At 41.7% G+C, this 12,653-nt stretch overlaps 1 protein-coding gene across 4 annotated transcripts in view; it reads right to left on the reverse strand.

The window, feature by feature from the left end:
• Positions 1 to 634: 634 nt before the first annotated feature.
• The window catches only part of LOC116064901 (roundabout homolog 1-like), a 93,499-nt gene continuing 81,480 nt past the window's right edge, over positions 635 to 12,653 (reverse strand). For all 4 annotated transcript variants that reach the window (XM_031320275.2, XM_031320276.2, XM_031320277.2 and 1 more), the window contains 21 exons: positions 12,072 to 12,277; positions 11,896 to 11,977; positions 11,626 to 11,794; positions 11,369 to 11,535; positions 11,142 to 11,263; positions 9,942 to 10,176; positions 9,646 to 9,767; positions 9,395 to 9,566; positions 8,906 to 9,103; positions 8,163 to 8,189; positions 7,431 to 7,470; positions 7,078 to 7,232; positions 6,551 to 6,916; positions 6,347 to 6,466; positions 6,119 to 6,254; positions 5,215 to 5,367; positions 4,650 to 5,107; positions 2,611 to 2,751; positions 2,294 to 2,515; positions 2,052 to 2,206; positions 635 to 1,889 (listed from right to left, as the gene is read on the reverse strand). In XM_031320275.2, coding sequence (XP_031176135.1) covers positions 1,875 to 1,889; positions 2,052 to 2,206; positions 2,294 to 2,515; positions 2,611 to 2,751; positions 4,650 to 5,107; positions 5,215 to 5,367; positions 6,119 to 6,254; positions 6,347 to 6,466; positions 6,551 to 6,916; positions 7,078 to 7,232; positions 7,431 to 7,470; positions 8,163 to 8,189; positions 8,906 to 9,103; positions 9,395 to 9,566; positions 9,646 to 9,767; positions 9,942 to 10,176; positions 11,142 to 11,263; positions 11,369 to 11,535; positions 11,626 to 11,794; positions 11,896 to 11,977; positions 12,072 to 12,277 — 3,461 coding nt within the window. In that variant the 3' untranslated portion in view covers positions 635 to 1,874. The remainder of the gene's footprint in view (positions 1,890 to 2,051; positions 2,207 to 2,293; positions 2,516 to 2,610; positions 2,752 to 4,649; positions 5,108 to 5,214; positions 5,368 to 6,118; positions 6,255 to 6,346; positions 6,467 to 6,550; positions 6,917 to 7,077; positions 7,233 to 7,430; positions 7,471 to 8,162; positions 8,190 to 8,905; positions 9,104 to 9,394; positions 9,567 to 9,645; positions 9,768 to 9,941; positions 10,177 to 11,141; positions 11,264 to 11,368; positions 11,536 to 11,625; positions 11,795 to 11,895; positions 11,978 to 12,071; positions 12,278 to 12,653) is intronic.

Here is a 12,653-nt window from a genome sequence, read left to right on the forward strand (position 1 = left end):
AGCCGATCTGGAATCTGCTCCTTATGAGGTCATAAGGAGCAGAACCCAGAGAATTTGGTCCACCCATGAGAAAGAAAGAGACATCATGGCTTTTAAACGAGCAAAGTGGCAGTTGGTCAAGGCCACACCCCCACCCTCCACCTTGCCCCCCCCTCTCTCCTCCTCAATAGCTACAGACACAGAAATGGCACGTCCTAAGGAAAGTTCATTGTGGGACTGGCTCTAGTGGCTGTAATTCTGCACCAAGGCTGAATATCGGGAAAGAGACTTCAGATATAGTATTAGGGGACCACTAAGGTCCATATAAAAGCATCCAAAGAGCACCATGTCATGGGACCTTTAAGGCATTTTTAATTTTGGATTTGATTTTAGGAAATGAACAATAATTTGGCAACAGTTGAAGATCTCTGCTGTAGAAGTCTTACTTTAGTTTTGTAAAAGTTACCACTTCACCTTTGTAGACATGAGTGAAATGTCGGATAGGATGAACTATCATTCGCATGTTTGCCATATTTCCTTGGCAATATGTCTGATGACCTCTTTTTTTGCCATTTCTTAGGTTAGGTGAGGTTGAAAATCTGTGTTTCGTTTGAAACACAATGTAGAATTAGGTTGAAAGAATGAGCTAAAAGTGTTTGTTGTTGCTTAAGGAACAGCCATATTTATTCAAACAGAGTAGTTAGAGTGACATATTTGTTCCATATATAACTTTCAGAACAGGGCTGGACAACATCACCAAAATCTAGAGCACAATGCAAATGTAACTTCATAACTATAAATAAACAATACACATTTTCTTAATACATCTGTGCCTGATAATATTAATTTTCTTGTACTGGCTTTCTGATATTTTTCCAGTTTAAGGTTTGTTTGTTTTTAGTTACTGAAAATTGCTATACAAGTGAATTTAGTTGGGTAGGAGATTGATGATCAGTAATTCAATAAATTAAGCATATTGTACAGCCCTGCTCTAGAGGTTATGGCCAAGGACAAGGGAACACAGAACTAAATGAAATGGCCTCAATGGAGAAAACAATAAATGGAACCAGTCCATGACCAAGTTTTTCATCATCCCAATGAGTGAACAAAGCAGTCAAGATGTTTAAGTAAAAGCTCCTACAGGTGATTCTGCATGCAATTCTCTCAGTACACACAACAGATAGTTCAAATCTGAATGAAAGCAGCTCAAATGTACGCAACTGAATGCACAATCACAATCAACAATCATTTTCTCAGCCTGAAGTGAACTGATGAAATGATTAACACGACTCCAAAGACTGAGTTCCTCCAGACTGAAATTCATATAATAAAGACTTAGAATAAAATTAAGTGATTGTGCTTTTATAACCAAAGTAGGACAAATAATACAAATACAAGATGTACATCACTTATAAAACATTAACACTGTTATATAAAATTTGGATTTGAAGCACTTCTGTGGCAGTAAACAATTTCAAGAATTTACAAGATGGCTGGTAATTACTGAATATCAATTACAGTAAAATAACAAGACGAATGACAAGCAAAGATCATGTATGGACCACATCAAGCAGTCGTCATGGACAATATTTGTGTAGACACTCACAACCGCCATCAAATGTGCATTCATCTTACTTTACTGAGCAACCAGCGGTTCAGGCTCCTGGAAGCTGGTCACCCAAAAAGAAAACAATAAACAGTGCATCAAAATTGAAGTCCACAGACCTAAACATGAGGGCACTTTTTTTTTCTTTTTTCCAACACCTAATGAGAAATTTAAAGTAGAAAACAAGAGCGTATTGTGCAGTATTTGTAGTCCTTTTCCCATATTGTAAAGGTCATAGTCCTTTGTCTGAAGCAACTGTAGGATATTCCTTTTGTGCTCGCATTGCTTCTTAGCTTTTCAGGAACTGTGAAAACAAAATAGTGTCATGTTTACCCCTTTGCACTTACTTAAATTGTTGGTTAACTTGTGTCACAGATAATAAAAGACACGTGTATTTGGGCAAACAAACCCTAAATAGCTAACAGAGAATTGTATTTCTGGAGTTTTGCTCCTGATTTTGATTTACCTCTTCCACCTGTCCTGTAGGTGCCAGCTGTCCTCCCTGTTTGGTCCTTGAGTCTCCACATGACATAAAGCTGGATGAATTAGTATCATCAGGCTCCCTCTGAGCTTGACCTGATGGGAAAGAGGGACGACTGTACAGAAGGACATCCCCAATTTCTGAAAGAGAGACAAGAAAGAAAACAATTAAGTTGGGTAGTAACTCAATCACTTATTAAAAAGTGTGCTGTATAATCCATCCAGTGCCTGAGTGCTGTCGGCCTTTGCTGCTTCCTTTCCCTCCTAGTGGAGTCTTGTGCTTGTCCTGGCTCTCTCTCTGCTCAAATGAAGCCTCCCTGACCCTTTGAGTCCCGGCGCTACCTCGTCGACCCCGGGCCTCCCCGGAGCCCATCCGAGGCAGCGTTGCCCCCCTCACTTTATAGTCGCTGTGGGACATCTGGCTTGGAAAATTCAGAGGCATGCAAGAGTCTGGGGACACAGTAGAGCACAAATATCCAAATGTTATAGTTTTTAGGAGATACACAGGAGTGAACATCTAATCTCACTCTTGGTTCAGTCTTTACCGTCATTGAAGATATCTTTGGGTTGGTAGCCCTGTTGACCGGACTGGTTCTGTTTATGCCTTCTGGGTCTTTTATGTGTTATTGCAGGACTCATGTTGCTGTCTGTGGACATGGGGCTGCTGGGCCGCTGGTGCCGCCGGCCTGCAATCATCACACAGATTTAGCATAAAAAGTACATGTTTAGATCACATAATGGTACATGTAACATCATTACTGTGAGCAATGTGGTCCTACATGAACACACCATTTTCTGTTGACAGTTGACTGTGTGCTGACTTGTCTGTGCTTTTGTTTCTGGTTTGAAGTGGGCTGGATTTAGAATGAAAAAGGTACTGGCATGTACTGAGCACCAATCAGGATTTAGCAACAGTCACGAAATGTGATGACTGCTGAGTGATTTGCTACCAGGTCTCTGTCAATCAAATCTGATAAAACCACACCCAAACAGTCCTGATGATGCAGATTAGCTGAGTTTTAGGAGTTTAAGGATTTATTTTTGTCTTCACACTAACCAACTAAACTAACTATCCATATTTGATTGCTGATAAATAGCTGCTATTGCTGCTATTTAGTCAGAAACATTTAAGGGATATGTACGTTTATAGGGCTGGGGATCATTGATACCAGTACCCTTAAAGTACCCTTAAATTGATATCAATACTGAAAGAGTACTTCTTTTAATACCTTTTTTCCACTTCATTCGATACCAATCATGTGAATGTAAGCATCTCTTCACTTTGAACTGTGTCATTTCAATCAACCAAATACACCATGCTCGACTTCACCACGCCACTAGTCTATATTGACGACGTTTCATTTACGGGATTGTTCCGGTGCCGCCAGAGGTTCTGCCGGATGTCCCTCATTTTTGGCTGGATTTCCCTCCCCTTCCGCTTTCTTTGTGTTGGTTTTCTAAACTCCCGTTGATTTCTGAGGACTATGGTTAACTGCTCCTCAGATCTCTGCAGGGTAAATCCAGACAGCTAGCTAGACTGTCTGTCGTATCTGAGTTTTCTTTTTGCACGACTAAAACAACTTTTGAACGTACACGTTTCACCAAGACAAATTCCTTTTCCGAGGCTAATTTGCAGAGGCGCTGTTACTCTGTCGGGCGCATAGCGCCGCCCAAGACGATTGCGAGTGGTTTAAAGAAATGACAATAAACCAGAGCAAGTTTTTCTCCTATACCGGAATGTTGTGTGGACTAGCCAGACCCTCCTCCGCAGCGCTGTGGAGGAAGGTCTGGCAATGCAAGACTACAACGCCACAGACTGTATGGGTTGAAATGCTGCACTTCTCATGCATGCTTGTTTCTGTTCTGTTCATTGAACATTTTATGAAGCAATTTCTATTATGTAAAACCTGCTGTCATAGTAAACTGGCTGACAGTGACAAGAATCTAAATTGTGTAATTAGTTTGGTTAAAAGTGTTGGTTGTAACAATTTGTTCATGTTTTGACAGAAGGTGTTTACAGCATACCTCCAATTATGCTTGTGTGGGTATGATAACTATCATAGTATTGTTTTTTTTTCATTCGATTCATCCTGGTGGGCTATCTGAATGTTGCTTATTTAGTCGTGAACATTTAAGGGACATTTACGCTTAGTAGGGCTGGGTATCATTGAAATGATTACGATTATGGCTAGTACCAATACCAAAACACATACCCTTAAAGTGACACCGATACCAATAAAGTACTTCATTTGATAATTATTTTTTTCTACTTCATTCGTTACCAATCATGTGAATGGAAGCATCTTCCAGCACTGTCAAATACACCACGCTTGACATAATAAATAGATAAATATTTAAGATCGATACCAAGTTGCCAAGGATTGTGGTGCTTTGAGCAAAATGCTAACATCAACGTGCTAACATGGTCACAGTGGCAATGAAATCTTTATCTGTTGATGGCGCTAGTGGAAAGTCAGGGAATTACCAAAATGAATACAATTAATCCTTTGGAAACATAAATGTGTAATGTGTCTACTACGTTTGAACACAAAATAAAACCTTTCCTCCACAGAAGCTTTCTCACCTGACTCCTCTGGGTATCTACACATGCGCAGGCCTACAATATCCCGCGAAGAGGCCACTGCCTGGTTGAAATCGCCGTCTGTAAAGAAGGATCCTTCCGAGGTGCTGACAACACTGGACCTGCCAGATGAGATGTTGTCCTCAGATGCTGAGCCCCAGCTGTTGACCATGGACCCTGTGACTGATCTGTCCAGATCCCCAGTGCTGGAGGCTGGGGTCTGCTCCAGCCCATGGAGAAGCAGATTGTGTGGAGAGGGGTGGTGCAGCTGGTGTTTGTGCTTCTGCCGTTTGTGGTGTTGGCTGTAGTAACTGTCAGCGAGCTCTGCGTCTGTCTCCTCTTCTGCCTCCTCCTCCTCTTCCTCCTCATCCTCCTCCTGTACATCGGTGTCCATGCAGAAGGGTATGGAGCTGTAGGTGTGTGTTGGGGAAAGAGGGCGAGGGTGGCCGCTGATGTGTTGGCTGGAAAGTGAATTTAAAAAATCTGTGCAGTCTTGTCACAAAAAGAAAATGTGTAGCATCAGTTAGAAATGCTTGAAAGCAGTGTCAGGAAGGTTTTATCTGGTTACCTGAGGTGCTCGGTTCCATCTTGCAGGCCATTGCTCAGGTCTCCCTGTGGTGTTGCGTTAGGTGGGTGACTATAAAACACTTCAAGAGGGGATGAGGCAGCCCCTCTAAGTGGTGGAGTAGGGCAGCCTTCCATTCTCTCCTCTGGATCAAAACTGATAAGAAAAGGACAACTGACATGAGGTAATGGCTAAAGGAATGAGGGGTGTTGGCAGTCCTGACACATTAGTCACAGACCATTAGACATCAGTGCAAATCCCTAGGTCGGCCATAAGAACACAAATTTCCATCATAGCAAAACGTACAAAGATGAACAATAAGCTTTCTGCACCATCTGGTTTTATTGCTCGTCTCTTGAATGCATTCTTGTTTCCCTTCTGTTCATTGAACATTTTAGTAAGTAGTAAAGTGAAGTAATTTCAATTATATAAAACCTGCTGTCATACCAAACTGTCTGACAGTGACACAAATCTAAATTGTGTAATTAATTTGGTTAAAAGTGTTGGTTGTGACAATAAGGCCATGTTTTAACAGAAGGTGTTCACAGCATACCTCCAATTATGCTTGTGAGTCTGATAAGTTGATCCTGTTTTTGTTTTATCCTGGAGGGCTACAGTTTGCTAAGGAGTAGCTATAATTTAACATGAAACAGTCAACCTAATCTTTTTTTTTTCTAATTCAAATGTGTATCTAATTATATTCACTGCATAGTCACTCGAGAACAAATACATTAATACATTTGGTGCAGACTGGTGCATATTGAATGTACACTTTGAAGTGCACTACTGCAGCTATCTCTTTTTGAGACCCCACCTTAACACAACCAACTGAGGAGCTATGCATGTCTGTGTATTAGTGTGTGCTGCATAGAAGCAAATGTATCTGTGTGTCTCTTTTTCCCCGTACCTCCTTTCCATGGGTAGGCTATACTCATCACAGTCCCATGCATTAGCATGAGGAGGAGACAGGGCTTCTCCCCAGCTTACTGCATTATGTTTTGGGATCTTTGGGGCCCGTGTTCCTTTCTTTTGATTTTGACTCCCTGAGAAATGAGAAGAAAACATCAAGGTAAACACAGACGTATGGCTTGCCTCATTACAATTCAGCACTGTACCAAGTAGCCGTTGGCCTTACCTGAGGTGCTGTTGCTGCCTCTGTCTGAGCTGTGGTGTGAGCCTCCTGTGCTGTGATCACGGGTCTGGTTGTAGGGGATAGTTTTAGGATGGATCATTCCTTCACTTCCTTGCAGATGATCTGAAGACAAAGAAGCAAGACCATCTGCAACAGCTTTTTTTCATATAAATGGTGTAAAGCAAATGAAATGTAACCCTACTTTACCTTTATTTAGCATGTTTTGTTCAATTATGTTGTATTGCATCTGTACTGCCATCTCCTTTGGTATTGGAGGCAGGTTGGGGGGCTGTTTCCAGCAGGGCATGTCCAGAGGCTCTGCCATAGCGACACCAGTGGCTGCCTTATTTTTAATGCTGGCTTGAATGAGCTGTGTGGTGGCGTACGGGATAGGTTCATATGTGGCTGCTGAATCTCCTCCTGGACTCGCGTAGCACAAGTTGGAGTTGTTGAATGTTTTAATCTCATTAAGCTTGTTGGAGAGGTTCACATCGCTGTAAATGGCCATCTCAGAACCAAGCTGTCCCCCCTGTTTGTTTTCTGTATGGTTTCCATAGTTAGCTATGCAGTCAGCTGAGGAGAACATAAAACAAAGCAGCACTAGAAACACAGCTAAAACACAAGTCACAAAGCTTCAGTATTGCTGGAAGCTGTTTGATTTTTATAAGACACACAATACAGTGTATATCTCTGACAGTACCTGAACTTTGACATGGGCTCAGACTTGCACTAACCTGGTCGGCTGTATGTTGTCATGTTACTGTCACTGGTGCCATTGCCATTATTGCAGCAGTTGATGCTACAGTCCTTGTGATTGGCACATGCATTTGGCCAATTGTCTGGCAGCCACAGCTGGTTTAGAGGTTCACCCATGCTGAGAAGGCCAGGTCTGCAACAAAGAGGACCACAATGCTGTCAATCAAAACCCACTGTTCTCATGTATCGCTGATGAATTCTGAGCATGGGGTGGATGCATGAGATTCATCGTTTGGAGCAGGAAGACACCTCCCCCTAGTGTTTTCACAAAGTAAGTTCATTTCTCCTGTTAGTCTTTTATATAACACAAAGGGACAAAAATATCACTCACCTGGCAGCACTGCACACTGATTCTCCTCTTTGATATGCCACTGGAAAGAGAAACAGAAAAACATTAAACCTTGATGAGCTGTCAAAAAGAGAAAGTGCCAAAGGCAGAGAAAGTGAAGCCATGCAAGGCGGATAGAGCTTATAAGCAATACACAAGTCTGACTCTATGGTTTGATGTGCATGAAACACAACACAAATAATTACCTGTGCCTTTACCGACCTCCTGATAACTGATTCTGAGACATTATCTCCTCCACCACCAGTAAAACATCAAACAAATATAGATACTCTAGTAGAATACATAACATATCATCCTTATTTAATCAAATAAACCTAACTTAATGAACTTGGCACACTACTATATACATATGCAGCTAAATCCCCAAATTGATTCAACACACATATCTTTACATTCTAGTACTGCAATCATGTACTGTATAGGTAGCAACAGCAGATACTTTAGAGCAAGAACTATTTAATCACTTCATTGTGTTTTTGCTCATTGTATTCTATGATGAGATTTTTGTAAAATCCTTACAGAATTGTGCAATTTTTCAGTTGTGCTTCCATACCTTTCTATTTCTATATGTAAATGACCATGAAAACTGACTTGCAAGAGACAGGAGGCAAATTCATCTTGGGATGTTTAAATAAAATACAATAACTCTAATAATTGACTTGCTAAATACATAAAATACCACAAGCATTAGCAGAATAATCATACTGTACATACCTGTAGGTGTAAAGGTGAATGAGGGGACTGTAGGGACAGACAAAGACAGGGTAAGGGGAGTAAGATGAGCAAACTGAAATCATTTTAATGTTAAAACTTGACTATTATAGTAGCTATGTCCTTAGTTACTCCCAGTATGAGGTTTGGACTTGTCTATGCATATTCTATCTGCTGCGTGATGGACATCTCGTCATGTGAAAAAGTGATGTGTACAAACATTTAAATAACCACATGCCATCTGCCTTGCTGCTGCCTCTGTCTTGACAAGTGTCCAGGTGAAGGTTAATGGTGGTGACAGGCGGTCCAAGAGAGAGTGGGAAAATAACAGTGATACTGCAGCAGACATGGTAATGGCAGGTTGACAGGCCTGTGCCTCTAAGAACTGTGCTGTGTTCAGGGAAAATGACAGCCTTTAATTGTCTGCATAGTCGGAAATGCAAATTTGTTCCTGGAGTCTCAAAGGAAGATTAGACAAGAGTATTTTTCACCCTTTAATGTGATCTGCTTATCAGCCTCTGAAATTATTTCTTAATATCACTGAGATGAAGACAGCTGTTTAATGGTGGCAATGTGTCATGGTTTGATCTTTTCTGCAAGCATAACGTCCTTCAAATATACCCACAAAAGTAAACACCTGTTTCGCAGACGCACACTTGGCCTATATGTTTAGCATCTTGATCTTGATTTAGCATCATACATTGATCTACCTTTCTGAAACATACACACAACAGAGAAACACACACCCTTGCGGATGCCGGTGTATGTGCTGCTGAGGCCATTTCTCTTCTTGCGGTGACGGTAGAGCCACACACTGAAGATCATGAGGACCAACCAGCAGGTGGCGCCAATGCCAGCAATAAATGCTGGTTGCCTCACCACATCTGAGATCTGAGACAAGGTGTCTCTTTCCTCACTGATATCCATCATCTGGCCTGTAGAGTCTAACCAGTAAAAGAAGAAAGAGAGAAGAGAGGCATAATGTGTGAAAACAAAAACAACTTTGATGATTTGCAGAAAGCATATCTGAAGAATACATATAATACATATAAGTAACAGCCATAGACATACAGTCTATGGTAACAGCAGGGTAAGCACAACACTGAATAATATAAAGAAGGCTAAAAAAAAATTTCTTAATTATAGAGGTTTTCACCCTGGGATAGTCTGACTGCTTTTAGGCCTAGTTTGATGACACCTCAATAAACAAACACTTTTTTTGGTAGGACTCTCACCTAATTGAAAAAAAGTGACATCACTCCTGACCCCAGGTCCAGCACCATTGCTGGCAGCAACCTCTACGCTGTAGCGAATTCCCGGTGCCAGATTGGAGATGAGCACAGAGAAGGTGGAGCCGTCGACCGACTGGTTTACATGATAGCGACTCTCATTACCCAGACACCAGATCTGTCAAGAGAAGGTACATTTTAACTGTAAAACACATGATTCAGAGTACAGGAGATGGCTGGGGGCCTTCTTTTCTTACCTTGTACTCCTGAATGACTCCAGCTTCTTCCCGTTGTGGAGGCGGTTTCCAAGCAACAAGGATGGCGGTCCCATTGGTATCACTCTTTGTCACTGTAATGCCCTGGGGTGCTCTGCTAGGGGCTAAGACAATTAAGGATATAGTTAACAATTCAGACATAAACACAGTCTCATTTGATGCTGTATGTATCCCATCATCCAAATATATAAGGAAATTAAAGAGTTGCACCAATGTTATATTTCCTCTCAGCTATTTATAGATATATTTAATACTGCAGAACAAAAGTTCTCAGTCACCTTCTTCCAACGTCCTGACCACCTTGACCTCACTGTCAGCTCCCTGGAACTCATCAAAGAAAGGGCGCACTTTGAATTCGTAGATGGAACCTCTCTTCAGCTGACCGATCACCACCCCGTCCTCCCGTGGGGTGTGTACTTCCAGGACACTCCACTGCCCCTCTGGCTGGCCGTGCTCAGCGGATACCCTGTAAAGCACCTTGTAACCCTGGATGTATGTGGACTGCTGCTCAACCTAGTGGAGATGCAGAGATAAAACATGCTGCATAAATGGCACAACATGTGACAGTGAGACCCTTTTTGACCATGAGCAAATAAACACCTGGGTTTGAATCAAAGAGATGTGTTTTTTGCTATGATGCATGTAAAGTCTAAAGTTCACAATTATATCTGCGTGTGAGTTACAACAACATACATCTAAGTGCTTAACGCCTAATCCTGGAGTGAAAATCCCACAGGAAGGATCTGTTAAAACTCAGTTAATACCCTTTGCCTTTAGGTTGATACAGATTTCCATTTCCTCATATCTGTGAATTCTCACTGTAAACCACAAAATGGCTCTGGTTAAAATCAAGCCAGGAGAGGACGAAGCACTTTCCATTTAAACCACACAATTATGACAAATAATTGCCTTAAAATATTTCTGTGGAGGCATACACATATCTAAGCACTCGCATCCACACAGATAAAACATGCTGCAAATAAATCCCCATGTCTTGGGAACAAGGCACAACGTATCACACTAGAGATACATTCACATTTCACTTGACAGAGAAAACCACATGTAATTTCAGCATAAAATTAACATTTCACACTAGGCAGTTTTAGCTGAGAAGATCCTCTTGAACTGTTCAGATCGCTATGTTGAAAGTGTATTTGCTCATTCATCATTGACAGCTCACTTCTTTTATTTGTGTTGCTTGGGAGAATAAGAGAAAACATATCAGAGTGTTAGTCTGCTCTATAATAATCCCTGATAAAAACTGTCAGCACAGGCTATGTTTTCATTTTAAATTGTTGATATACAGCATGCGTTAAAATTGCACATTTGACCTTTTCCCATATTTAACACTGACATCATTTAGCTTAGTTTAGTTTATTTCGATCACATAGATACACATCACATATATAACATAGAAAACATGTTGCAAACAAATGTTGACGTTGTGCAGTACAGTCGTCATGGTACGGCCCCCTTACCATCCACTGCATCCTGACAGCAGAAGATGAAAGAACAGTTGGTGGGTGCAGGTGGATAACCACATCTCCCAGCTCCCTCTGGATGTGTCGGTGATCCACTCCCTGCATGGTGGAAGTGCTGTCTGTTGGTACAACAGGAAAGAAAGAAGTAAAATTGCAACAATGACGCATTCAACGCATTGAGCTGAAATTGGGATGAAAAAGAAAAAAGAAAAGCACACACTGACCCTGTGTTCTGACAGAGTCAGAGATTGGACTGGGGTCACTGAGGCCATAAGCATTCACCGCTCTGACCATAAAGAGGTAGACAGTTGCTGGCCTCAGGTTCCTCAGTACAAAGGTCTGTGTCTTTATATGCTCAGCTAGGGTCACCCATCTGCTGCCTAACGTATAACTGCAGGAAGAGATTAAGAAATGATAACATACAGAAGCAAGGGAAGTTTCATCAAGCTTGATAGATGGCTGGATACCACATAAGTCTAACCTGAATGCCTCGATCAGGTAAGATGTAGGTGTTGCACCAGCATTGGGGTTTGTTTTCCACGACAGAGTGACAGAGGTATGGCTGATGTCAGTCACCTCAGGTTTAGACGGAGCACTGGGAATCAGGTTAGGGTCTATCGGCTGACTGGACTGAACAACAACTCCAAACTCTGCCACAGAGATACCAAGAAAATCATTACAGTACACTACACAGGGCTCTTCAGCATGTATTACCAACCTTTATAACTATGTCTCAATTTGTGTGACCTACCCTCCACCTGTAAGTATGCTGTCCAGGAAGCTTCTCCATTGGGACTAGAAGCTAAACAAGTGTAGAAGCCTGTATCTCCCAGCTGAGGAGAAGAAGTTCAGCGGCAGATATTAGTGGGTTGTCTGAGTGCAGTCGCTGTAACTGCAAAATACTAACCACTGTGTTAGTCCTCCTACCTTAGCGTAGCGAATCTCCAGTGATCCTGTGTCTGCTATGGACATGCGGGAGTCCATGGGAGAAACCAGCAGACCGTCCTTCTTCCAGTGGACTGTAGGAGATGGAAAGTCAGCTGTTTGGCAACCCAGGACCACTGTGCTGTCCACAGGAATGGTCTGATTGAGTGGGCCCTGCCTAATCACAGGGGGAGGGTGGTTTGATCCAGCTAATAAAAAAAAAAGAAGTAGGGAAGTGAAAGACTAATAATGTTAACACTTGCCCGATGGCCTTATTGCATACTGTATACTTCGTACTTAAACCATGTGTGTGGTTCACACTGAAAACGAAAAAAATTAATTATATTAAAAAATGCAACCATTTTTGAGCATGATGGACACCATCGTCCCACAATGCAACACACAGTGGAATGACGGAGCTGCTCACATAAAACAAAACTGAAATCATTATCGCCTGACAGCAAAGTTAAAAAAAAAAAACTGATTTAGAAGTGTTTTGGTAGCTATTCGAGAAGTTTTCAAATTTAAGAATGTACGAATAGGTTTTCGAGGAAACTCTCGCCCTGTATTTTTTTGTTCAGTGAT

The sequence above is a fragment of the Sander lucioperca genome, chromosome 13, assembly GCF_008315115.2.
Source record: "Sander lucioperca isolate FBNREF2018 chromosome 13, SLUC_FBN_1.2, whole genome shotgun sequence".
Classification (NCBI taxonomy): Eukaryota; Metazoa; Chordata; class Actinopteri; order Perciformes; family Percidae; genus Sander; species Sander lucioperca.